Source organism: Geotrypetes seraphini, chromosome 1 (assembly GCF_902459505.1).
Source record: "Geotrypetes seraphini chromosome 1, aGeoSer1.1, whole genome shotgun sequence".
In the NCBI taxonomy this organism is placed as follows: Eukaryota; Metazoa; Chordata; class Amphibia; order Gymnophiona; family Dermophiidae; genus Geotrypetes; species Geotrypetes seraphini.
Window position 1 is genome coordinate 469,680,055 of NC_047084.1, and position 26,217 is coordinate 469,706,271.

The 26,217-nt window shown below is 41.8% G+C and overlaps 1 protein-coding gene across 1 annotated transcript in view; it reads right to left on the minus strand.

Moving 5' to 3' along the window:
- Positions 1 to 4,717: 4,717 nt before the first annotated feature.
- Positions 4,718 to 26,217, minus strand: part of LOC117350289 (annexin A1-like) — a 78,020-nt gene continuing 56,520 nt past the window's right edge. The window contains exons 8-13 of the mRNA XM_033924522.1: positions 25,182 to 25,238; positions 24,353 to 24,446; positions 21,100 to 21,195; positions 12,544 to 12,602; positions 10,423 to 10,545; positions 4,718 to 5,460 (exon numbers count right to left, since the gene is read on the minus strand). Coding sequence (XP_033780413.1) covers positions 5,401 to 5,460; positions 10,423 to 10,545; positions 12,544 to 12,602; positions 21,100 to 21,195; positions 24,353 to 24,446; positions 25,182 to 25,238 — 489 coding nt within the window. The 3' untranslated portion in view covers positions 4,718 to 5,400. The remainder of the gene's footprint in view (positions 5,461 to 10,422; positions 10,546 to 12,543; positions 12,603 to 21,099; positions 21,196 to 24,352; positions 24,447 to 25,181; positions 25,239 to 26,217) is intronic.

Below are 26,217 nucleotides of genomic sequence, written 5' to 3' on the forward strand. Positions count from 1 at the left end.
TCTGATGTCATGACAATTCAGACATAATTTATGTTATGTTTGGAATAATGGTTCCATATATGAGGTTCAATAAAAGAAAATTTTCACTGCCTGTTTCTATTATGACCATTTATTTCATTTCATGGTTATTACAAAAAAATTTTTTTGTATGGGGGGGATGTCAAAAAATGATGGGCCCCGGGTGCCACATACCCTATGTACGCCACTGCCTGCCTGTCCCTGAAGATAAAAGACGCAATATTGAAGCACCGCCCCTTAGTGGCAGAAATACAGTTGGACAACTCACGCTCAGCTAAGAGCAGGATTAACAGACTTTACTTTAGTAAAATCCAGACCCCCAGGCCCGCCCAGTTCCACCCATCCACACCCCATTACACCCCAGTCCCGCACCCAATCCTGCCTTAGCCCCACTCCAGTCCCGCCCTCAGCTGTCTGACCTCCTGCCCGAAGCGATTTGGAGGAAACCTTTCAAAACCCAGAGAAAATGCCAGGTTTTGAAAAGCCGTCCAATTCTCCGGACATGTCCTTGAAAATGAGGACATGTCCGGGGAAATCCAGATGTCTGATAACCCTAGCTAAGAGATAACAGTGGCTGAGATGTCTCAAGTTCCACTAGTATTTTAGAACAGCATCTATCAGCGTAGAGCCTGTTCTAAGTTTAATGTTGAAATGGACTTTTATGTGCTGGTTACATGTGGCAGGAACATCCATTTCAGAAATGTTAATGTTATAAACCAGCACAACTTGACAGCATATACTGTATATACTGATATACTGTATACAGTGGTACCTTGGTTTGCGAGCATAATTCGTTCCAGAAGCATGCTCGTAAACCAAAGCGCTCGTATATGAAAGCAAGTTTCCCCATAGGAAGTAAGGGAAACTCGGATGATTCGTTCCACATCCCAAAAACAGACCCCCCCCCCCCCCCCCCCACTTTCGAGGCCACTGGTGCTGCTCGCTTCCACCTCACCCCAGGAACAGGCTTCTTTCCCCCCGCAGCCCATCCCCAAACCCTTACCTCCAGCGGACACGGGCACGCACCAATCCACAGGACATACGTGTGCCGGTGCTGAAAGAGCCTGCCACTGGCGTTCTATGCTGGGTTGCTGCGGGGCCTTGAGCATCTGCGCAAGCTCAAGGCCTTCTGGCTCGCACCTGAGCCAGAAGGCTTTGAGCATGCTCAGATGCTCAAGGCCCCGTAGCACCGGCACACATATGTCCTGTGGGTTGGTGCATGCCGGTGTCCGCTGGAGGTAAGGGTTTGGGGGTGAGTCGCGGGGGAAGAGAAGCCGGTTCCCAGGGTGGGGTGACATGCTCGCTTATTGAGTCAATGCTCGGTTTGAAAGTTAAAGTCTGCTCAAGTGTTTTGCTCATCTTGCAAAACACTCGCAAACTGCGTTACTCGCAAACCGAGGTCTGACTGTACGTATATGCTTTTTCAGAACATATACATTTATGTACCTGCATACATGTCTATATTAGCCATTTTACAAACATACACATCTATGCTTTCTGATGCTCTGACAAAGCCCACTATCTTTGGTTGGTAGCACTTGGGGTGCAGAAGAAATACTGAAAGAATATGGGGTGACCTCCCTAATTTCTCAAAAGGAGCACTACACAAAACAAATGCTTTTCTAGAACCTGCATGTCCTGATATCCATTTTTGTGGACATAGACGTGTAATACTCTTTGGGAAAAGGAGAATACACAGATATCTTTGGCCCTGCTCTATTCCCAGTCAAACATATCCAGACCACATCCCTTGCCATATGCACATTTTTAACATTTAGACACGTATATCCAGGCTTTATAAAATCAGGATTTAGACCAGGGCTGTCCAACCTAGTCCCTCACCAGGTCGGGTGTTCAGGATTTCCTAAATGAATATGCACGAGATCTATTTCCATGCAAATTCATTAGGGAAATCCTGAAAACCCAACCGGATTGTGCCCTTGAGGACGAACGTTGAACAACTCTGATTTAGATGTTTGAAACATGGATAGGGTTTTTAAAGTATGTACCTATAGGCACAAACAAGTTTTAATGACTTTTTTATATAGATATGCAAATCAGAGAGCCTTCCTGAAACTTATTGCTGAAAGAATCAACACATTTGACCCTAGACAGATTTTTATTTGAAATGCTATGACATATGCCAGACCTTATAATATACAAAGTACCATTTGGAAATCAATTGCTTCAAAGGAAAGTCTGCAACTCCACCTTTCTATGGATGGATCATGCCATTGAGTTAGCCACTGACTCATGGCAACATGCACAGTAGGAGTCCACCCTGTGATGTTTCACAGCAGAGTACAGGAGTGGTTTGCCATTGCCTTCTCCTGTGCAATGTACATCTCTACTATATTGCTGCTGTCCAACATGGGGCCCCTTGGCCTACTGTGCCTAGTATTCCCAGGTGGTCTCCCACCCAGGTACTAGCCAGGCCTGGCCCTGCTTGGCTAATGAAAGTAAGTGTGGGCCTACTCAGGGCAGCCAGGCCAAAGGCGCTACCTTTCTATAGGTACACATAATATGTCTCATCACAATCAAGGATGCAAGAGTATCACAAGGTAACAAATTGTTTCTACATTAAGATGATTATGGATGATACAAATACAAGGTTTGGTCCTTTTTAATGATTTGTAATATTATTTCAAAAGCTGGAAAGTACTTTTACCGTTACTTAGAAGCACGCAAGCTGATTTTCAAGTTTGCAAATGCAAAGTTGGCCTATTCTTATATTTTCTGAAGTTATATGGATAATACCAGGTCATTTAGGGAGTGAAATAACCATTTGGGCTAACATTAAGATGGGCTATTTTATTGTCAACCTGGGTTTTTAGTAACTAGGTCTCACTGCAAAAAATGGGACTAGCAAAAAAGCACAAGTGATGGTAAAATAGCCCATCTTAATGGTAGCCCACTTTGATAACTTCTCCCTTTAAATTGCAAAACAGTCCACTACTATCCAAATAAAAAAGGGCTGGGTTTGGATGGGGCAAAGGTGAGTAAGAAAACTACAGAGATATTCAGTCATTATCTGTAGAAGCTGTAGAAATCCTAAACAATTGGGCTAAACTCTATAAATGGTGTCCAAATTTGGGCATACAAAAAAGGCACCAAGGGCTGGATTCTATAAACAGCAGCTGCCTGAGAAATGGCCGCCAATCACGTGTCGATCACATAACGGCACCATTTATGGAATCGTGGTTTCGTGAAAGGTAGGCAGCGGAAATGTAGGCCAGGCTTTTCAAGGCCTGCATTTTCCAGACCAACCTTTCACGTGAATCACGGCTACAGAGGCACTTCATGATGAATAACGCCACTTCTGACATTAGACACGCATACAGTGGTATTAGGCATCGTAAAGCGTTTCTGTAGCCGCAATGCAGGCGCCATTTTTTAAGTACTAGTTATGAGATCACCCGCTCTATTTTTCAATAGAACTAACTACATATAGTGTAGACAGTAGTGCTCAGAACCATTCAGGTGGTATAAGAAGATCACAGCGGGGTGAATCCCCTGAAAATAGTGTCTTCAATGTTCGATCATTGCACTTCAAAACTTGAATCGGTGAAAACTCTAATTATTAGAAATGTGAAAGAATGCAAAAAATTGCTAGGTACTCATCTTGGTGAATCTGAATCTTCCAGGTTCTGACATGTTTCGCCAGACCAGGCTTCCTCAAAGAACCCACACGTAAAGGTTTTCAAATTTATGTGATCTGTTGTTCTTCCCTACTTGCTGTACCTCTAATAATTAGAGTTTTCACCGATTCAAGTTTTGAAGTGCAATGATTGAACATTGAAGACACTATTTTGGGGGGATTCACCCCGCTGTGATCTTCTTATACTATCTGAATGGTTCTGAGCACTACTGTCTACACTATATGTAGTTAGTTCTATTGAAAAATAGAGCGGGTGATCTCATAACTAGTATTTGTCCTACGTATCACCCATGTGGTTAGCATTATCCCAGATTTATAGTATTTGGCCATTTTTTAGGTGCCAGTAGGTACCTACATTTTTCTTTTAAAATTGTTTTTAATCTTTTTTTAACGGCCTTTTCCACTTGCTAGGCACTTACCGGCGCCTAACTCAATGCACCATTTATAGAATATTGGCCTCAATGCTGTGCTATAAAAAAATGTTCAAAGTTGGGTGCTATTTTTAGTGTAGGGATCTGGGCCCAAAATGAATTTACACCAGCTGAAACCTGAAGTAGATCCTCACACCTAAATTAGGTGCAGATCTCCCGTATTCTGGAGCACAGCGTGCAAATTGTAGGAATGGCCTTGACCTGCCCACGCCCCTCCCATGGCCATGCCCCCTTTTTGGATCTGCAACTTTATAGAATACTGACTACAAAGATGCATGCGTAAATTCAAATGAGTGTCAATTAGCGCCAATGATTGATTGTTAGTGCCCAATTATTGGAGCTAATTACCTCACTCAATTAAATTGATCTTGTGCCCATATATAGAATTAGAGGGGTAATGCCAGCACAGTCATCACACTATCCATATATTCAGAGCAGCTAATTGCTGAACATATGGATCAAGATAAATGCCATGGCTGGCATTTAACTTCAGCTGGTGCCTGGGATATATCTTGCTTGCTTTGTTTTGGTGTAAATAACCCTAACACTACATTAATGGCAAAGGGAAACATAGAGAATATTTTGCAATCTGCATAAAATCAAGATAAGAGTTATAGCTTATTTATGCATTTGTCTGATTGCCATCTTATAAATGCATTTTATCTTTTTTTTTTTTTTACAAAAGAATACCAAAGGACTCTCTGCTTGATTCTTATTCTGACTCCAAGGAACGGATTCTGTAAATGGTGCCACTATCAGTGGCCGCCTATAAAAGTGGTGCCATTCACGTGTCAATCACGCCACAGCGCCATTTGCAGGATCACAGACACATCAGGCCCAAGTCCATAACAGATGAACTAAGAATGTCTGTTTTTAGTTTCAACAGAACCAAAGCATATGTAACAGTAGAAATATATTTAGGGGTCCTTTTACAAAGGCGCAGCAGCGATTTTAACGCGCGTTATACCACGCGTTAAACTGCCTGCTGCGCTAGTACCTAACGCATCCATTCACGGGGCGTTAGGATTTTAAGCTGCCGCGGGGGTTAGCGCGTGATGAAATGTCCGACGCGCTAACCCCCATAGCGCTCCTTGATAAAAGGAGCCTTTAGTAAAAATCAGGACACTACAATTTTCACCTAGAGTGTCAATAGTTTACAACGTGTGTAAAGATCATCTTTATTCTAAAACCTGTAATTGTCGGGGGGGAGGGGGGAGGGGTCCTAAAAAGCTGAAGTACATATACTGTAAATATCTTTCATGGTAAAGCTGGAGCTGCATCAGAATATGTCGGTTAGTTATCAGGTCCACACAGAGCCAAGAGGATGGTCTCATAATCTCCTTTAGTTTCATCCTATGAAGACAAAAGAACACAAACAGAAAATGAATTGCAACACATTATTAGGGTTTATACTATATAGTGAAGTGTGACGACATCAACTGTTAATACATGTCACTGTGGCATTTCTCACATGTACTAACAACCAATGGTAACAACACGTGAACAAGGCAAACGGTAAAATAGACACACATAGACATCTGATCTGGATTTTATATATGAGTATAGTGCAGAGCAGTGGTCTCTAATTTGCGGCCCCAGGGCTGCATACGGTCCCTGAAGTCCTTCCTGGCAGCTCTCAAATAGTGGGTGAAATGCTCATCAAATCCTGTAAATGAGTTCATTTCAATCTTGCTCACTTAATATAGTAAATGCAAACAATCTCTTAAGTGTGTTTCTCAAGTGTCTCATTTATGGAATTTGCTACTGTTTGCAATCCAAAATAAAGTGAGTTTTTAAAATATATCCTTGAAGCGTTGTTGAATCAATATTAACATTCATTTTTAATATTTAATACCCAGTCTGAACAAACAGGTGAAGGTGGTTTACAAAATTAATAGTATCTGTAAGCTTGAAATCTTTTGGTGGCCCTCAGGGCTTTCTCGTATTCACACATAAGAATAGTCTTACTGGGTCAGACCAATGGTCCATCAAGCCCAATAGCCCATTCTTATGGTGGCCAATCCAGGTCACTAGTACGTGGCCAAAACCCAAGGAGTAGCAATATTCCATGCTACCGATCCAGAGCAAGCAGTGGCTTCCCCCATGTCTTTCTCAATAACAGACTATAGACTTTTCCTCCAAGAACTTGTCCAAACTTTTCTTAAAACCAGCAACACTATCTGCTTTTACCACAATCTCTGACAGTGTGTTCCAGAGCTTAACTATTCTCTGAGTGAAAAAATATTTCCTCCTATTGGTTTTAAAAGTATTTCCCTGTAACTTCATCGAGTGTCCCCTAGTCTTTGTAATTTTTGATGGAGTGAAAAATTGATCTACCGTATTTGCCGGCGTATAAGACGACTGGGCGAATAAGATGATCCCCCAACTTTTACAGTTAAAATATAGAGTTTGTTATATACTCGCCATATAAGACTACCCCTTCTTCCGCACACCTTCTGCACAACAAATAAAACTTAAAAGAACATCAGAATTTATTTCAACAATTTTAATTAATTCACTAAAGCTGAATAGAACAATAAACCCATGGGAGCTGCCATGCTATTTGTTTTCTAAACTGTTAACCAAACTGAAACTGTCAATGATAGAAGGAAGATAACACATAGAGGGAGAGAGCAAGTGCCGGGCAAGTCCCTAGCAAGTTTGCTGGCATGACAGTTTCCCTTTAAAAGCCTTCAAAAGCCTCCTGTTCGCCCCCGCAACTTCCTTAAGGGCTAGACTCCATACATGGCCGCATGTGCGAGAGACGTAGTAAAGAGAAAAGGGGTGGGGCCAGGGCGCCGCTGCTTCCCGCTGCGCAGGATGAAGGAGATGGCACCCTTGTCACACTGATGTCCCGCCATGGCCCCGCTGATGTCCCGGCAGGTTTACTAGTACCGTAAGCACCGTAAGGAGGTAAGGAAGGAGATGTTAGGGCATGTAAAGTAAGGGCATGTAAACAGTACCCGGCGTATAAGACGACCCCCGACTTTGGGGAGGATTTTAAGGTACTGAAAAGTCATCTTATACGCCGGCAAATACGGTACTTTTACCCATTCTACTCCACTCAGGATGTGGTAGACTTCAATCATATCTTCCCTCAGCTATCTCTTTTCCAAGCTGAAGAGCCCTAACCATTTTAGTCTTTCCTCATATGAGAGGAGTTCCATCCCCTTTATCATCTTGGTTGTTCTTCTTTGAACCTTTTCTAGCATCACTATATCTTTCTTGAGATAAGGAGTCCAGAATTGAATGCAATACTCCAGATTGGTCTAGTTACAAACATTCATTACTTTCTTGACCATCATAAATCCGTAGCACTTTTTTCTTTAGATCTATCCGCAGCCTTCGATACCATAGATCATGAAATTCTCCTTAATCGTCTGCAATCACTAGGGATTGATGGCCAAGTCTTACAGTGGTTAACATCCTTTCTTTCAAACCGAATCTCGAGAGTTAAATTTAATGAGTCCTATTCTGAAAACTTTTCTTTATCTTCCGGAGTTCCACAAGGATCAATATTATCCCCTCTACTATTTAACATTTTTTTATCCCCACTTATCACCATGTCACAGTCACTAGGATTCACAACATTTTCATACGCTGATGATATTCAACTATTGCACCCTCTCAATCCAGAAAACACCGAAGAAATAAAAACTATCACTGATAAATTAGAAAAAATAAAAACCTGGTTAAATAATAACAAACTGGCTTTAAATACCCAAAAAACAAAAACCATGCTTTTCAACTGGAAAGGAGACATATTTCAAAAAACACCATTCATTCTTGATAACATTCCACTAGAATCAGTATCTAAGTTGAAAATCCTCGGCGTAATAATTGATGTTGATCTATCTTTTCATGACCATATCAGTGCAATAGTTAAATCCTGTTTCTACAGATTACGTCTCTTACGCTCAATTTCTACTTTTCTGGAAGCTAAATCACTTAATATTTTAATTCACTCTCTTATTATTTCCAAACTGGACTATTGCAATGCTCTCTTTATTAACATAACTCAAAAAGAAAATAGACGTCTCCAAATCATCCAAAATACAGCAGTAAAATTAATATTCAATGCGAAGAAATTCGATCATGTCACCCCCTTACTCATTAAATCTCACTGGCTTCCTATAACCCACCGAATTACCTTTAAAATATTATTTTTGGTTTACAAAACATTATGCTTCAACGAACCCCAATTTATTGCAAAATTGATTATCCCATACAAATCTGCTCGTTCCTTAAGATCTTCTTCTTTAAATTTGCTTTCAGTCCCTTCATTAAGAATCATAGGCACCAGACGCAATGATATATTCTCCGTAAAAGCGCCTACACTGTGGAACTCCCTTCCAAATTTTATCAAAATCGAAAAAGACCTTGTTGCGTTTAAGAAAATTTTAAAAACATATTTATTTCAGGACGCATTTGATCTATAAAACATAGTCTTTTTAAGTTTTCCATTCTCTTCTATTCCATCTCAACCCATGTCTACCTAATGTGCTCTACCCTTGAATGTTTAAACCTTTATAAATAACAAAATTGTAACTTCTTCCCTTTCTTCCCACCCCTTCATGTTCGTCAATCTTTGTCGTTTTTTTTGTTTTTTTTTTTAAGTGATTTTTATAAACTAAATGTATGTCTGTCTTTTAATTGATTATTAGAAACTAAATGTATTACCACACCCTGATGGTTTTTAATTGTACATCGCTTAGGTACTGTGATAAGCGATTCATCAAATAAAGGTAAACTTGAAACTTGAAACTTGATGAGGTCGCACCATGGAGCAATATAAGGGCATTATAACATTCTTAGTCTTGTTAACCAACCCTTTTTAAATAATTCCCAGCATCCTGTTTGCTTTCTTGGCCACCGCCACACATTGGGCGGAAGGTTTCATCGTATTGTCTACGATGATACCCAGATCCTTTTCTATGGCTAATCACTAAGGTGGCTCTTTACATGAAAAAGGTTGGAGACTAATGGTGCAGAGCCTTAGGTGCCAGAATTTGCATGCAGATTCAAGATCCGCTTGCAACTTAATGAGGTACTTGGTTACAAATGGCCACTTAATTGATGCTAATGTGTGCCCGTTTGAAGTTGTGTGCACATCTCCCCTGTTGATTTATATCTTGGCACTTAACTTTTTCTGTGCACAATCAAAAAAGGGTGTGGTGACGGGAGGGGCAGGGGCATGGACATGGGCAGGTCATGGGCTTTCCCAAAAGTTAGGTGCCAAGTTATAGAATTTGGCCAAGCTCTTGTGAATCAGTTGCAGTTATGGAGGGGTCTTCCGCTCTCACTTTTAAGTAGGGTAAACTTATATAACATACTTATCGTTCCGTGTTGGTTATATTTCTTTCAGGTCCTCCCTGTCATGTGACCAGCATACCCAGAACAGATTTAAAGGAATAGTGGCAGTGCATAAAAAAGCTAAAAGCTAAAAATAACCAGGTATAATTTAGTAAAAATGAATCCAATCAATTGAAGCATTTAAACCATGGGGTTGTATTGATTTTAGTTGAAAAATCCAATGTTGTTCCCACCTCAGAATGTGAGACTCTCAGCATTAGTAAACTGCAGGTTTAGGAAGCTTTAATTCTGATAATGATATAGGACATTGTTTTTGAATTTTGTGTTCTTATGATTCTGTTTTTGTGTTTCCTTAGAGCCCTGAAGAAATGATTTTGCAATCATGAAATGTATGCCTTCGTCGGCTGTTTGGAGAGGAAGTTTTCACTAGTGCCTGCACCACATTATCAAGCCTGTCTGCCATGAAGCAACAGATAAGTGTGGCTTGCACTTTGTTAGATTAATATTTAATCACCTTACCATTATAGTTGGCACAGCAGGGTTGCCTATGATAGAATATTGAAGGTTAACCGATGAGGAATTTGGGTTCTCCTTCCAAGTTCTGGAGCAATGACTGCCTGGTAGCTTCTGAGGCAAATTCCCCTGCATATGTGCTTCAACTGTATGCTTTAAGTATAAAATAGTTAAGCTTTGAGCTTTAGCTTCAGCATTTGAACTGGAGGATATAAGTGTTGTGTTTGTGGATTCTTGCTCTGGTTCCTCTTTATTTTTCTTTGTGATATGGAAACCGCATAGTATGCGGTATACAGTATAATTTTTTTAATAAATAAATATTGAAAATGGCCTTTCACATCTTGATCATCTTGTACAAAGTTCATTTGGTAGCAGAGAAAACTGTAAATATCAATAAGGTAATAACTTTTCTGTTTTGCAGATAATCCTTTTCATTAGATAGCAAATATTTAATTAAAAAAAAAAAAACACAACAAAAAAACAGCATACCAGAATAGCCTGGCGAAGGGATTTGCCATACTCCTTCTTGAAACAACCTTTAATTTCATTCATGTCAATCTCAGACCGAGAAACCATAGTTCTGATCAATGCCCTATTATTAGTTCCAGATCCCTGTTGGAAATGAAGATGTCATCATAGTACGTTAATACAAAAACCAAAAAGCTGTCGGTAAATCTAGTATAACTGTGTAAAAAACTGGCAAAATAAAGATGTCTCACACTAGGAAAAGAAATTCATGTGGATCGATCCTGAATGAAAGCTTAGGGATTTTTAAAAATACTTTTCATAAAATTATAGTACTGAGATGAATACAAAATAATATTGAATGGTTTTGACTCATATTAATAAGAGAATTCAGTACAGGGCAACTGCTCTGAGTGACGAAAAGCAGTTTAGCTCAGAATGGTGTTTAAGTTTAGTACTCAAATGAGTCCGCTCCATGCATCATAATATTTCTTACAATTTTTTTACCATTCTCCTGTACCCATAAACTGCAATAAAGAATGGAATTAATATTCAGGATCAGTCCACTCAATAAATATTTTGCAAACAGTCCATGTTGCCGACCCCGCTTTTTAGAAAAGTCTAAATAATGCAAGCACAAAAAAAATATATATATATCAAAAAGTGCAAGTGGAAAATAAATAAGAACGCAAAACTTATCTAAACAGCATATGAATCAAGGTGACTGCCTGAAAGAGCTCTTTTTTTTCGATCCTAGTACATTAAACATTAAAAATGTGTCCATGAATTATGCCTTAGTCTTAAAAAGAGTTTAAAGTGAAACTTAGCTTCAAAACATTATTGCATCACTTTAAACTCAATTATTTAAATTATTATCAAAGTATTCAAATGTTTTAGGTGTAAGCACTGTCACTTTAAAAGAAAACAAAGCTATAAGAGATATATAAAAAGTTAAAAATAATACACGCCGATTCAAAGGTTCCAGTGAGGAGTGCTACCACACTAGCTACATTATCTAAATGCTTTATTGTGACGTTCTGAGGCCCTTCGGTGTGAGAAAATTGCTATATGATATATGAAATAAGGATTTGTTGCTAAAGAAGTATTATTTCGTATTTGGCTATTTTTGATTTTTTTCCTGGTGCCTCCTATGATTTCTTATTCTATGACAACACGCTTAAAGTAGAGTAATGCCCAGCAAATCAAGGCCCTCTTTTACGGTTTCTAATGTGGCCCAGGGTGCTAAATGTTCCAATACTGCTCCAACACTCATAGGAATTCTTATGAGTGGAGCAGTTAGCATTTAAGGGCAAATTCTAGAAGAAGCGCCCAATAGTTAAGCGCCGAGATGGGCACCGTTCAGTGCGACTCAAGTACAATTGGGTGCTGTTTAGTGACTCGCGCTGAGTGGCACCTATTTTGGAGGTGCCCAATAAATAGGCCAGCTCTAAGCACAACTAAAAGTTAGGCGGCCATGCGAGCGCTTAAGCACGCTTAAGAGCAGTGAGTCTGCAATAAGGCGCCCAACACGTAGCCGTGCCCACGCCTAACATGCATAGCGCCTATTTTTTTGAAGGCTGCCTAAATTTTTTAGAGGTCCCTTGTTACAGAATCGTTTTTCTTGATAGGCGCCTAAGTTTCAATTATTGCTGATTAAAAAGCTTAATTGGGCTTATTATTCAGTTTAGATAGGCGCCTATCTAGTTGGGTGCCTCCAAAATATTTGGCGCTGGTTACAGAATTTGGGCCTTAGCACTCCAGGGGTAAATCTAATTAATACCAATAATTGTCATTATTAGTTATTCAATTAAATTGTGCACACAAATGGAGTACATTCCAAATTTGCATGTGCAATTTTCAGTACTTGTTATAGAATTAAGGGGACAGTAGTTTTTATGCACGTGACTAGTGATGTTCTAAAATATCTATTTATATATGTAACACACACACGTCATCTAAAATGACATCCAAAATATATATGTGAAATCAGATTGGTTTTTTCATCAGCATATAAACATAGAAAAGATACTTTGTGGAATATAACCATCTAGATACGGTTAATTATTCCTATCTAGTAAACAACAAAAAATTGCTTTAGGAGTAACAGTCATCTTCCCTTGTGTTCACGAGTTCATGATACTATACCTTCATTGCCAAATAGAGTCTTTCAGCAAAAAAAGACGGTTTGTTTACTGCACATTTCACTGCAAAAGAAAATGGATAGTTAATTGATCTATTTATAAGAATCAGTGAAAAGAGTGTGCCAACTAGTTTTCAATATAAAACAAATCTTATAGGCAGCTGTCTGTATGTTCAATGAGAAGGAATGCAACAGGCCTAATTCACTAGGCTTTTCTTCATACAAACAAATAGAGGAAAATCTTGAGTGAATCAAGCCCATAGTGCCTTTCTTATTTATACATCAATGTATTGAAGTGTGCTAGTGCATACACAAACATTGATGTGCGTTTTACTCCTTGGGATCTTGTGACTACAGAATGACATGGTGACAGAATTTATCACCGTTCCCATCCCCGCAGATAACCATAGCAAACCATCCCGTGTCATTCTTCAGTGTCTATCTCAACCTCAGTCCTTCTACACCAACATTCATTAATGCAAGGCTTGAGGGTCAGTGGCTGTACCCATTCATACTCTTATGTGGGCCAAGTAAAGGATAATGAACCCATTGTGGCATCACTGATGAGGTTGGCTCTTAGGCATTTGTGGAATGAGGAATTATGACATCACAATATCTGCTCTAGATACCAGAGACTTCATTCTTTAGTGTCTATCTCAATCTCAGTCTTTCTACACCAGCATTCTTCAATGCAAGGCTTGAGGGTCAGTGGTTGTGTCCAATTATACTCTGATTCTTCCCTCTCTCCTTAAAGAATGACATGGAGATGGTTTCCCGTGGTTATTCGTGATGAACAGTGATGAATTCTGTGATGAATTTATGATGAATTCTGTCAACATGTCATTCTCTACTTGTGACCTGGGTTGGCCACTATTGGAAACAGGATACTAAGCTTGATGAAACTGCAGTCTGTCTCAGTAATGGCAACTCATATTCTTGTGTTAAAAAGCACTGCTTAATAAATATAAACATGTGAAAAAAAGCACCATTAGCATGCACTGTGAGTGTTAACAAGCATTAATTAGCTTGCGAGAATTCTAATGCAATATATTGTAATATGCTAAAGAGATAAGTTGAAGGGTAATTTCATAACAAGTTGCCTAGTTAGGGAAACCAAAATAGCAGCTGTGTTGGGCCTATATTATAAATACAATTCAAAATGACATTTAAATCTAATGTTGGATGTTTTGCAAAACAAAATCTGAAATTCCACTGTCAAATATGGCCAATTTTGAACCATAAATAATCAATCTTTTGGGTTCAAAATTTTTAGATGTCTTTGCACTCAGTGCATCTTACTTTAAGGGCCATTTTCAAACAAAAATCATGCAAGGGAAAAACACACAAAAGCAAGCCATTAGAATGTAAGGGGGCCAGCAGTCTTACTAGACTAGCCACACAGACATTCCAGAAGAGTTGTGGGTCACCCTAAAGGGAACTGCAGTGAACTTCACATAAATGGTCCCTCGTAGGTGCAAATCGCATCATAACCCCCTTATATTGTATGGTGAACCCTATAGAAATACCGTGTTTCCCCCAAAATAAGACAGTGTCTTATATTCATTTTAGGCCCAAAAAATGCACTAGGTCTATTTTTTGGGTATGTACATGATCATCTCTCCCTTCCTCTCCTTCACCTCAATTTTTCCTCTTTCCTTTTTCTCCCCCACATGTGCAGCATCTTTCTTCCCCTCCCTTCCATTACTCATGCAGCAGGACCTTTGCCCAGCTTCTATCCTTCCCTCCCTCCCATCCCTCATGCAGCAGAACCCTTGCCCAGCTTCCCTTCCCTTCCATCCCTTGTGCAGCAGATCCCTTGAATGAGCAACCCCCCTCCCGAGCATCAGTAACATGGCAGAGTGAATTCACAGGCGGACAAGGCCGAAGCAGCCTGTTTAGAGTGCTGCCGGCCTGACGCTGCTTAGGAAGGTATGTACTAGGGCTCGTTCGCAGTCGGCAGGGTTTGGATCGGAGGGAGGGAAGGATGTGGGTTTGGCTGCATGGAGGGGGTGCTCGGGGGGGGGGCAGTGCTCACTCAAGGATTCTGCTGCACAAGAGATGAGAGGGAGGGAAGTGGAACTGCCAGCGAATCCCTGGACTAGGGCTTATTTTTGGGGTAGGGCTTATATTAAGACCTCTTTAATTTTCTCTGCGTGAACAGAATTACGAACTTGCTGCCCGCGTCAGTGTCGCCTCTCTCTGATGTCAATTCCGGGCCCACACTTAGGGATTGAGATCAGAGAGATAGCCGACACGACACAGGCAGTATGCTCGTGATGTTGCTCCCGCCTGGAAAGTTAAAAAGGGAAAGGGCGCATGCGAGGCAGGGGGCGGGAAGGGGTGGGAGGGCCAGAGAAGAGGGTGGGGGAGGGGCAACACCGCCCCCGGGCGCCACTCACTCTTGCTATGTCACTGCTCACACTTTTCACCACATGTGTACGATTATAGTGAGATATGGACCTGGGTCCCCTTCTCTCCAGTCCTAAGCACAGACCACTAGACCAGGTATGTGCGCCGTACAAATACTAGATTAGATAAGATTCCAGGACCTGCTTACGGATAGAAAACAGAGGGCAGGGTTAAATAGTCATTTTTCTCAGGGGTCTGTACTGGGACCGATGCTATTCAACTTATTTATAAATGATCTGGAAATTGGAACGACGAGTGAGGTGATTAAAGGTGCAGATGACACTAAACTCCATAGTCTGTTAAAGTCCATAGTCTGTTATTGAGAAAGACTAGGGGGAAACCATTTTTGACTGAAAATTTGGAAGAGGTGGATTACTGTGGGCGGTTATGGGAGGATCCTTGAAACAGCAGTAGGCGAAACGTGTCGGGTCTAACCCTCCCAAGCCGAACAAGTCAGAATTAAAAAAACAGTAAAGAAGAAAGAAGGAGTAAACAATACAGCTAAGTCTTTTGGATATATTTTATATCTCTATAACATATTTATGAACTTTTATGAAGATTTATGAAATGAGTGAACTGGGTAAGTGAAATAGGGAAATAGTAGCAAATAGAAAAAGGACAAGGCACTTTTAAACTAATGGAAAGAATTAAAAAGATAAATTAAATAGAAATGAGCCAGTGAGGAAATGACCACGTTAAGCTCAGCGCAATGATAGTATTTTGAGGCTGTGGAGTGGTGGGACTGAGGCTCAAGGTTTCTTAGAGGCTTAGAGGATCTAAATATAAATTCCCCTGTATTGGTAGCATGAAATATTGCTACACCTTGGGTTTTGGCCAGGTACTAGTGACCTGGATTGGCCACCATGATAAGAGGCTTGATGGACCATTGGTCTGACCCAGTAAGATTATTCTTTTGTTCTTATGATCTAAAAGGAATGCCCATTATATCTGCGGCCATAAAGCCTGGAATGTACTGTCACTTTCACGTCTTTGGCAGGTGGCAAGGGGGTTTGTGACCACTGCCTTTATTCCTCCAGTAGTTATCTGGTCCCTTTGGACACCTTTTTGGGGACCAAGTCATTTTTAAAACGGGTCTAGCCAAAATGTCCAATTCTTTGCCCTGACCATTTTTACAATGTTCCATTAACATTAAAAAAAAACATGCAAATCATAAGCCTGCCTTAGTCCCACCCAAAATACACCTCCAACATGCCCCCTTGAGATTTAGATGAACTGCATAGAAAAACATGAGTTTTGAAAATGATTTGGATGTTTTTTGCAAAAAAAAAAGTTCATTTGCTGTTTTGTGCCTTTTTGGAGGTGTTTTTCTGTTTTAAAATTGATATCTTATAAGGGCCTGTGAGTAACCAGGCTCCTTTATAACATAGAGCTTAAGGCAGCATTTATGCGCCAACATTTAGACTCTACCACTTATGCCATGTAAAAGGCAGGTGTAAATGTTAGCACTTAGATGTTGGCAGTTACATGTGCAACAGAGTATTCTATAAAATTCACATATATTGTAAGACTCCGATTCTACAAACAGGGCCTAAAACATAGATGCCAAGGAATGCTTATTAGGGTTACCAGATGTCCAGGAAAACCTGGACATGTCCTCTTTTTACAGGACTGTCTGAGTGCTCGGACAGACTTTCCAAAACCCAATAGTTTCTCTGGGTTATGGAAAGCCCCAACCTCCCAGCCGCATCTGGAGGGCCTCTGAGTAGAGAATGACACGGTGACAAAATTTGTCACCGTTCCCGTCCCCGCGGATAACCACGGGAAATAATCCCATGTCATTTTCTAGTGTCTATTTCAACCTCAGTCCTTCTACACCAGCATTCTTCAAAGCAAAGCTTGTGGGTCAGTAGTTGTGGCCATTCATACTCTGATTCTTATGTGAGCCAAGGATAATGAAGCCATTGTGACATCACTGATGTGATTGGCTCTTAGGCACTGATGGAATGAGGCATTATGACATCACAATATCTGCTCTGGATAAAAGAGACTGTCATTCTCTAGTGTCTGTTTCAACTTCAGTCCTTCTACACCAGCATTCTTCAAAGCAAAGCTTGTGAGTCAGTGGTTGCGGCCATTCATACTCTGATTCTTCCCTCTCTCCTTAAAGAATGACATGAAGATGATTTCCCGCGGTTATCCGCGGGGATGGAAACGGTGATGAATTTTGTCACCGTGTCATTCTCTACCTCTGAGCATGCACAGATGACGTCACATGAATCCGAACATGCTTGGAATAGACTTAGTAGAGAAAGACAAACTGTTCACCCTTTCCAAGGTAGGGAGAAAGAGAGGACACTCTCTAAAGTTGAAAGGGGATAGATTCCGTACAAACGTAAGGAAATTCTACTTCACCCAGAGAGTGGTAGAAAACTGGAACACTCTTCGTCTGTTATAGGGGAAAACACCCTCCAGTGTTTCAAGACAAAATTGGACAAGTTCATGCTAAACTGGTGAGACTGAACTCATTTGGAGCACTGGTCTTGACCTAGGGGCCGCTGCGTGAGCGGACTGCTGGGCAGGATGGACCATTGGTCTGACCCAGTAGCGGCAATTCTTATGTTCTTGGAGGCCCTCCAGACATGGCCCAGAGGACAGTAAAGATGAGGCTTTGTGGGGTCAGGGCTGGAGGCAGAATGGGGAGGGGCTGGAGGGGAGCGGAACAAGGCAGATCTGGGGGCAGAAAGAGGTGGAAGAGTCTGGTAATCCTAGTGCTTATCACATGTCAATCTTAAGTTAGGCACCATTTATAGAATCACGCCTAAAGTAGACGTAAGTGTGACCTATTTATGCCAGGATTTTCATGTCCTAAATACTGGCTCCTAAGTTAGTTGCTTACTGGTGCCTAAATCCAAAACAGGCACCTACATGCAAAACACGCCAATGATTTGCCCATAATACGCCCCTAGTCACACCTACTTCCCAGTAAGCACCTTGGACTAGGCGCCTACCGTCCAATTAATTTTAATTTAAGCCAATTATACAGTGCTAATTGCTTGTTATTAGCACCAATTAAGCTTTTAAATAATTGATAGGTACCTTTTATAGAATCTGGGTCTAAATGTGGAGCCCTTATTCTGTTTAATTTTAGATGACGGTGAGAGTGGGGGAGGGGTGCCATCCCCCCGGGTGCCACTCACCCTCAATATGCCACTGCTACTATTACTACTTATGATTTCTATAGTACTTCCAGGCATACACAGCGCTGTATACCAAAACATGTAAAAGACAGTCTCTACTCGAAAGAGCTTACAATCTACAGTAGTTATGACAAAATGGACAAAAAAACACATCTATACACAGTGTTCAGAAGAGGGAATTACAGAGGGAACGTGTCCCGTGTATGGACATGAGTTTAGTAGATATAAATTTAGAAAGCTGCTGTGGTTCATAAAAAACATATCTATTATCCTTATATACCATAACACACTTACAAGGGTAGCACAGGACAAAAGTTGCCCCCAACTGCAATACCTGGTCTTAACAAAAGAAACTGTTTTCTCTTCTGAGTAGGTCGGAATACATTTATTTTATTTATTTATTTCTATTTCTATCCCATTCTCCCAGAAGCTCAGAACGGGTTGCAAGTAGACATTCACAATCGTTTGAAAACAGATTAGTCATGACAACAAATAGGTTACAGTAGACAATAACAGAGCTTGTTCTAGAGACCAGATTGGCCATAGAGAAGAGTATTAGGAGAAGTATATTGAGGAGGCAGTTTTTAATGGCCCGATTTGCAGAAGAGGAAGGTCTTTACTGCTCTGCAAATCATCGGGGTACATTCTTACTTTAAGTGACATAAAGGGTACATTTTTATATTTAAAGAACAATTTTAACATCCAATCCCTGTCGGAATCTATGGCGAACGGTACAAAAATGTTGCAGAAACTTGAGCCTCGGTATCCGATCTCTCTAGGAATATGGTTAAGTCCAAACTATCAGCAGATAAATTCTGCTGGTTAGGACTTTGAGATATAATCCTCCTAGGCAGGTAATAAATCTTTGAGAGAGGCAGATTTGAGGCTTCTAATACCTTCAAAATCTCTTCTAAATATTTTTTAAAACATGTCTAAAGCTGTTATTGAAAAAAAACTTTTGGGAAGTTTATCACCCTAAGGTTGCACTTCCTAATTGAATTTTCCAACATTTCATATTTAGAGTGAAGATTTCCGGTACCTCTAACCCAAGTTAGAGCTTGTGCTTCCAGTTTTTAATCTTGTATCACAGTCAGCGATTTAGGGCTCCATTACTAAGGTGCGCTAGCATTTTTAGTGCGCGCAAACCCCGCGCAAAATGAAAAATACTAACTCAAGCTCTATGGAGGCAATAGCATCTAGCGTGTGCGGCATTGTAGTGTGCACTAAGCGAATGCTAAAACCGTTAGCGCACCTTAGTAAAAGGAGCCCTTAGTTTCCAAAGTAGAAATCTTGCTCTTTAACACCAAATTTTCTGAAAGCACCATTGCATAATGAGTAGAAAGTTGTTGAATTTGATTATCCAAAGTTAGTTGCATATTGAATGTAGCTTCCCAGATGGATTGCATATTAAAGACCTTAGGTCTCTGCAAAAGGTGAACTTCCAACCTGATATCCCCTGTAGTTACAGTACCTGAATCCGTAGCTGGGGAAATACGTAGAAAGTCCTCAGCATGAATGTGCTTCAAGTCCTCCACCGTACTCGATGTCAGAACCTCCTGACCACGCTCAGAAGCGGCTCCCCGACTCTGCTGGGGCAGGAAGGAAGTAACCTGAGCCAGCTCAGCCTCCAACGCAGGCTCCGTAGCACCAGGTCGCGCTGGTGGCCTCCATTCTTCCGGAGACAAGGTGGCGCCCTCGAGGGGGTACTCACTCACTTCAGCCTGCGAGCCTCCTCCTGCCAAGGATCCCTCCGGCTGCTGTGTGCTGGGGCAACGTTCGACGAAGGTGTCCATCGGGCCAGCCACCGAACCTGGTACCTCAGGGAACACTGAGCTTAGATTTCCTCTTCACCACAAGTATGGCTAGAGAGATTTGCAGGAAAACTCCAATGGCGTGTCCGACCAAACTTCAAGGCGCCATCTTAGGTAAGCTCCGCCTGCCAAGGTATCTCCTCCTTTCGTACTGTATGCTTTTCTAGCAGTGCTATTATTCCCGAAGGGGGTTGTTCCCCCAAAACGGAAGCCGTTGAATTTACAGCCAGCACGCGCCTTGATGATCGCTATACTCATTACAGTTACAAAAAGATAAGTGCAGCGTATATGTTCTACTATCAGTTCCAGCTTTACATCCTGTTGGAATCTTTCACCTATGGCCTGATTTGAACTTTGTACGCTGAACTGTGTTTATAGTAGCAGCCAAGTATAAATGTGATTTTTTATTAGTTTTCCACATTTTTGATTTATATGGAGGCACGTTTGTGCACTATAATTTGCAACGGGGGTGAGACCAGGGATGTTACACCTCCTGAACCCTGAGAGGGTATAAAGAGTGACAGCTGACGCTTTAGTCTTGTTAGTGTTCAGTTGTGTAAACTGAGGACTCCCCCCATCATACTTAGAGTTTCTTTTACTAAGCTGCGATAGCGTTTTTAGCACGCATTAAACCCACGCTACGCGGCTAGATCTAACGCCAGCTCAATGCTGGCATTAGTGTCTAGCACGCACGCTAAAACCGCTATCGCAGCTTAGTAAAAGGAACCCTTAATTTATTTCACCTTTATTGTAGTGTGTGAACCATTCTCCTCGGCTGCTGCTATCGTCACTTTATCCTGGAAGAATTGTTGGATTTTTTTTTTTTCTATTGTATTATTCTTCTGAGTGGGTTTCTTTCATTTGAAATCATAACATGCCTCCAACATGCTTGTTATCTGAATGCACTCGTTGAAAAATGCCCACATCTGCCTTTTTTCAATTCACAATTTTAGATGTTTTGGTTGGAAAAACATCCACCTGCCACTTTGTGCCACTTTTGAGACGTTTTTCTTTTTTTTGAAAATGAGTGCCAGAGAGAGGGAGAGATTAACACAAAAGAGAACAATCTTTCTCCCCCACCTATGAAATGAAAAGCAACAGCAAAATAAATCCCCCTTCACAAACCAATATACTGTATTTTGAAGGCAAAAACCTGAAACCACCTGAATGACCAGATACTCACCAATGGCTGTCAGGCAGTTTTCAATGTCGCCTTTCAATTCCAGATCCAATGCCTTGTTCATATCGTGCTGGCTGTATGTAGCATACCTCTGGAAAACTGAAACAGATATAACAAAATTTGTAGAAGTCTATGACCCAAACTGCTTTTTTTTTTTACCCTGGACTTTTGCTTAGACTGCTTTATAAACAGTTTAGTCAGTTCTTGTCAGTTTTTTCTACTTCCATAAGATTTAAGGCCAAGTCCATCATCATAAAACTCACGGTGAAGAGCCCCTAGATAACATTAGTGTTTCAGAGCTGAGCTTATAAAAATGTATCTGCTTTAGCAAGCACTTAAGGAAACAGTGCTTTCCCTCTAGATAACTGATGTTGAAATGAGGGTTTCTTCAGCTAAGGCATTTTACAATTCAATCTGTTTATATAACACAAGCACACACATCTTTATACAGTATAAATAAGAAGAATGCCAACATACTCCTGCCTTGCTTAGCCTCCTTCTGTTTATCAAAATGCATCCTCTAATCAAGATCCCTTTATCTAGAAAATTATGAGTTCAGACTGGTCATGCTGTACTCCTAGTCAGATTAAATGGACAATATCAGTTATCAGAAGCTGAATTGCCTCAGGGCCTGATTCTATGTAGGGCAACCAAAGATGGACGTGCAAATCTGCGCACAGCGCAGACTTTACATGTGCAACTTCATTGTTTAACAAGCAAATCAGCGCCAATAATTGGCAATTAACACCTAATAATTGACGCCAATTGGCACTAATTAGAAGCTGAGGACACAACTTTCTAAGCATATTCTATAAAGCGGTGTGATGTGTGTTTATATGCAGAGGAGAAACACGCCAAACAGATAGTTTGGGCTAGATTCACTAAGCAAACCGATCGTGTACCGATCGGTTTGTGAGCCCTTTGCAACCATATTTCCTTCCAATCCCATTCACTAAAGCCTGTTGCGATCCGATCGCGACCCTCCCATGCAAATTAGCAAAACCCCATACAAAATAGCCAAACGATTGATTCACTAACAATTGCTTGGTTATTTTGAATCGGGTTTTACTATTGGCAAACCCAACTGCTGCAGACCTGTCGGTAACTAAGTTACCGACAGGTCTGCAGGTTTTTTGACAGGCCTGCCTGTCTTTTCTATTTATTTTTTTTCCATGGCACAAATATTTTGTCAAAAAACAGCTGAAGGCCCCCCCTCCAGCGACCCACTCCCTCCTGCATCCACCCGACCCTACCCTCCCCACCCATGCGAATATGGCACACGACTCATCCCCAGCCCGCCTACCACATCCCCGACCGGACTGACCCACTCCTGATCAGGCCATGCCCAACCCGGCCCAACATCTCCCCTGTACCTAAAAGTTGGGAGCAGTAGGGGTGCTCCTTAGGCCTCCCTCCAGCGCTGTCTTCCAGAGCAGGAGGAACCGCAAAGTCCTCCTGCTCCTTCGTCTCCTCCTCTCCTGGATGACGCACCACGAATGTGGGCCTTAGGCCCCTCCCCGGTACATCATGTGATGCACAGGGAGGAGCCTAAGGCCCTGATTGGCTCAGGTGCCTCAGACTCCTCCTCTCTTGGGAGGGGCTTGTGGCGCCTGAGCCAATCAGGGACTTCCTTAGGGCTGAGGGAGGAGGAGTCTGAGGCACCTGAGCCAATCAGGACCTTAGGCTCCTCCCCATGCATCACATGATGCACCAGGGCGGTTCCTAAGGCCCATATTCGCAGTACATCATCCAGGAGCAGGGGGAGACGAAGGAGCAGAAGGACTTTGCGGTTCCTCCTGCTCCGGAAGACAGCGCTAGAAGGAGACCTAAGGAGCAGGAGGGACTGAGCACCCCTCCTGCACCCAACTTTTAGGTATAGGGGAGGCGTTGGGCCGGGTCGGGCCAGGCCCGACCAGGGGTGGACCAGTCCAGTCAGGGTGCGGTGGGCTGATCGTGGAGTGGTGCAGTGGGCCGGTTGGGGCAGTTGCAGTCATTTGCGTGGCAGGAGGGAGTTGGCATCCCTCCTGCCTTTTGTGGGGCATCTGCGCGGAGGGGGGCATTTTTTAGAGGTTTGGGGAGGGAGGAGGCACTTCGGGAGGGAGTTTTTTTATTTTTATTTTCTAACTGAGCAGTTATTTTGCGTGTGTAATACATGCAAACTATCTGCCAGATTAAAAAAAAAAAGCTGGCAGAAGCCCTGACAGCAGTGACAGGGTCTGCGCATGCTCCAGGATCGCTCTCTAGCGATCCTGGCCGTGAGTAGGAGGCATGTTAACGATCGTCCCTATTTGCATGCAGGCCTTTTGTGAATTTGTCTGTCTGCATGCAATCGTGAACGGATTGGACACGGAATCGGGGGTTAGTGAATCTAGCCCTTTGTCCATTAAACTGAGTATTTTTTCTATACTGAGGCCCTGAAGCAGTGGCTTTTTGCCACAAAACGATCGGCGGCCGGTGGACTTTATTGTTGGAATTAAATATCCATTTGAAATTATATCTGTCTTTGTATGAATAATTAGTTTTTCACTAGTTTTTTCACCTCGCTGTCTTCACATTAACAAAAGTTTCTTTTTTCTGCCTGTGATATATGGGTGGTAGAGTGTGGGTTCGCCTCTCCAGTTAACTGAGGCTTTTTCTTTCGCATGCGAGACTGACTAGATGCACAGCTGTGTTGGTTGTACTATTAATGGAGTGAATCTTTTTTGTGTGTGTGGTAAATTCTAGTGTATACATCTCAGAAGGGGTGTGGCCAGGGGAGGGGCATGTGCAGATCGTGGGCATTCCTAAAAGCTAGGTGTACTGTTATAGAATACACCCAATCTATGTATGACATAGGTGCAGGTATTGAGGCCTGGTTTTTATTTGACTGAACTGGCACACCTAAATCTTTGTCATGCGTATGGGTGCTAAACATTATTCTATAAACTGCACATAACTTTATAGGTGTTTTATAGAATCATATTAAGTGCTGTCCATTTTGGCACTGATTTGTAGGCATCCTATATAGAATATGGCCCTTGGTGTCCACATAGTCTGAAGGACACCGAGAAATTGGTAGAGCTGACAGATTACCCAGGTTCAGGTAGGAGATTTCTGACAACACTATCCTGCTGCATTTGGGTCCTGGGATTTTAAATACTATACCATTTTGGAAAGTAGGTTTAAAAAAAAAAAAAAAAGTCTCCCTCCTTAAACTGGGCAAGCTCTGAATTAGTCTTGAAATTTTTTTCATCCACTGAAATGAAATCCCACTTACCCTTTCGAAGATGTGGGTAACTTCTTGTAGCAAGGACTTTAATAAAGACGGAAACATCAGTGCCTTTCCTCTTCTCTCCAGCTTCGTACAAAGCCTGATGTAATGAACAAGAAAGATGAGACACATGTTGCCTGACATTCAGCGCTATTTATCTGGCCAGAAATGGTTCCTGGTCAACTAAAGAGCGTTAAGCTGGCTATCCACCAATATTCAGCATGAGATCGACAGCTGCTTCCAGTTGAATATCCTGGTCAATGGCCAGGCCAGTCATCAGTTACATCGCTCAACATAGCCATCAACACCAATATTCATTGGCTAACCAGCTAAATCTAGTGGTCAGATAAAGGTACATAAAAAAACAGGTCTATCTTTCGCTGTTATGACTCAGCTAGGCAGCCGATGAATATTGGCTTGGCCGGCTATGTCAAACATGGCTGCATTTAGACTGGAAATTGAATGCCGGTGGCCGGTTAGGGCCCTAGGATTGAATTTCCAGGCTCACCGCTGACTGCGGGAAGTAGCCGAGCTGCTTCCCACAGTCTGAATATCAGCCCCGAGTATTTATTATAAAAGTAAGCCAAATGGTTATTTTGTTCTCCGAGGAACTTTTTTAATGCCAGTGATAAGATTGAAGGCAGCTAGAAGTTTCTGTATTTATGCTGCTACTTAAGTTTGATGCTTTTTCCTCCACATGTTTGTGACTGCTAGATACTCTGTAGGTTCCTTCCACTGCCTTGGCTTGGTACCAATTGAAATATAACTGTGACACATGTAAAACTAACCCATTTGGAGGCATGGTCCATGCGAGAAACCATAAAATTATGCTTACCCTGGCATCATTATCAACAAGTTCTTCATTTACTCTGGTATCTTCATTTCGATCTGCCTAAAGATATGATATCATAAATGAATGACTTATGTCTGTCTACCTTCTGCCACGACTGACATATTTTGCATTGCTTCAAATGCTTCAAAGCATCTTTCAATAAACAACTAGAACTACAGCAGCTAGTAAGCAAAATTTAGACTGTGCACATGTTGAAAAGCTGCTCAAGTTAGAGACAGAGCAATTTGTGCCCTATTTAAGAAGAGCTGGGTCTAGGGCATTATCGCAAACTTTCTGGGTGGCGGCACACTACATCTAGTGCTCCAGCCAGAAGGCACCCAGAAGTGTGCAGACATCGACGTGATGATATCATGCGAATGAGTGACCTCATCACGTCGACATCCGCACATCTGGCTGTGATCCGCTTCGGTGAAGGGATCCAAGAGGTGCGGGAGAGGAGGAGAGATGCCAACCAGGAGGAGTCATTTGCGCTGGTTGACTTCCTACAGCACGCGCCTCTCGCGGCGAGAGGCACGTCCTGTAGACAGTCAGCCGGCGTGGACGACTCTCCTCCTCGCCGGTGTGTCATGGCACACCTGAAATCTCAAGAAGCACACCGGTCTAGGGTATAAACAGTTAATGGCTTCCATCCATACGAGTTAGAAAACCGCTTTCTAGGGGTGCCCCAATGACTCCGTGAAACTGTTGTGTACCTTCATGTGAAAGATTCTCAGTTTGATTCCTGAGCAAGACTTTTACTCCCAGCTCCCAGGATGAGGGAAGGGAGTTGTGGTCATTGCTTTAGAATGGATGATACCTAGTCATCAAATTCAAAGCCTATAACTGTAGCATTCCAGGAGCCTGGTCCATGCCTTTCACTGAAATGAAAGGTATGGTGTGGAGAAAGATCTTAAATAAAATGCAAAAACACCTTCAGTAGCTGCAAATGAAGGTAAATAGTCAGATTCTAGCCCTGGTTCTCAAGACTCCATGGTGGATAAATGGGGTCATAGCCTCCAACTTGGGGGAGGAGGGCGCA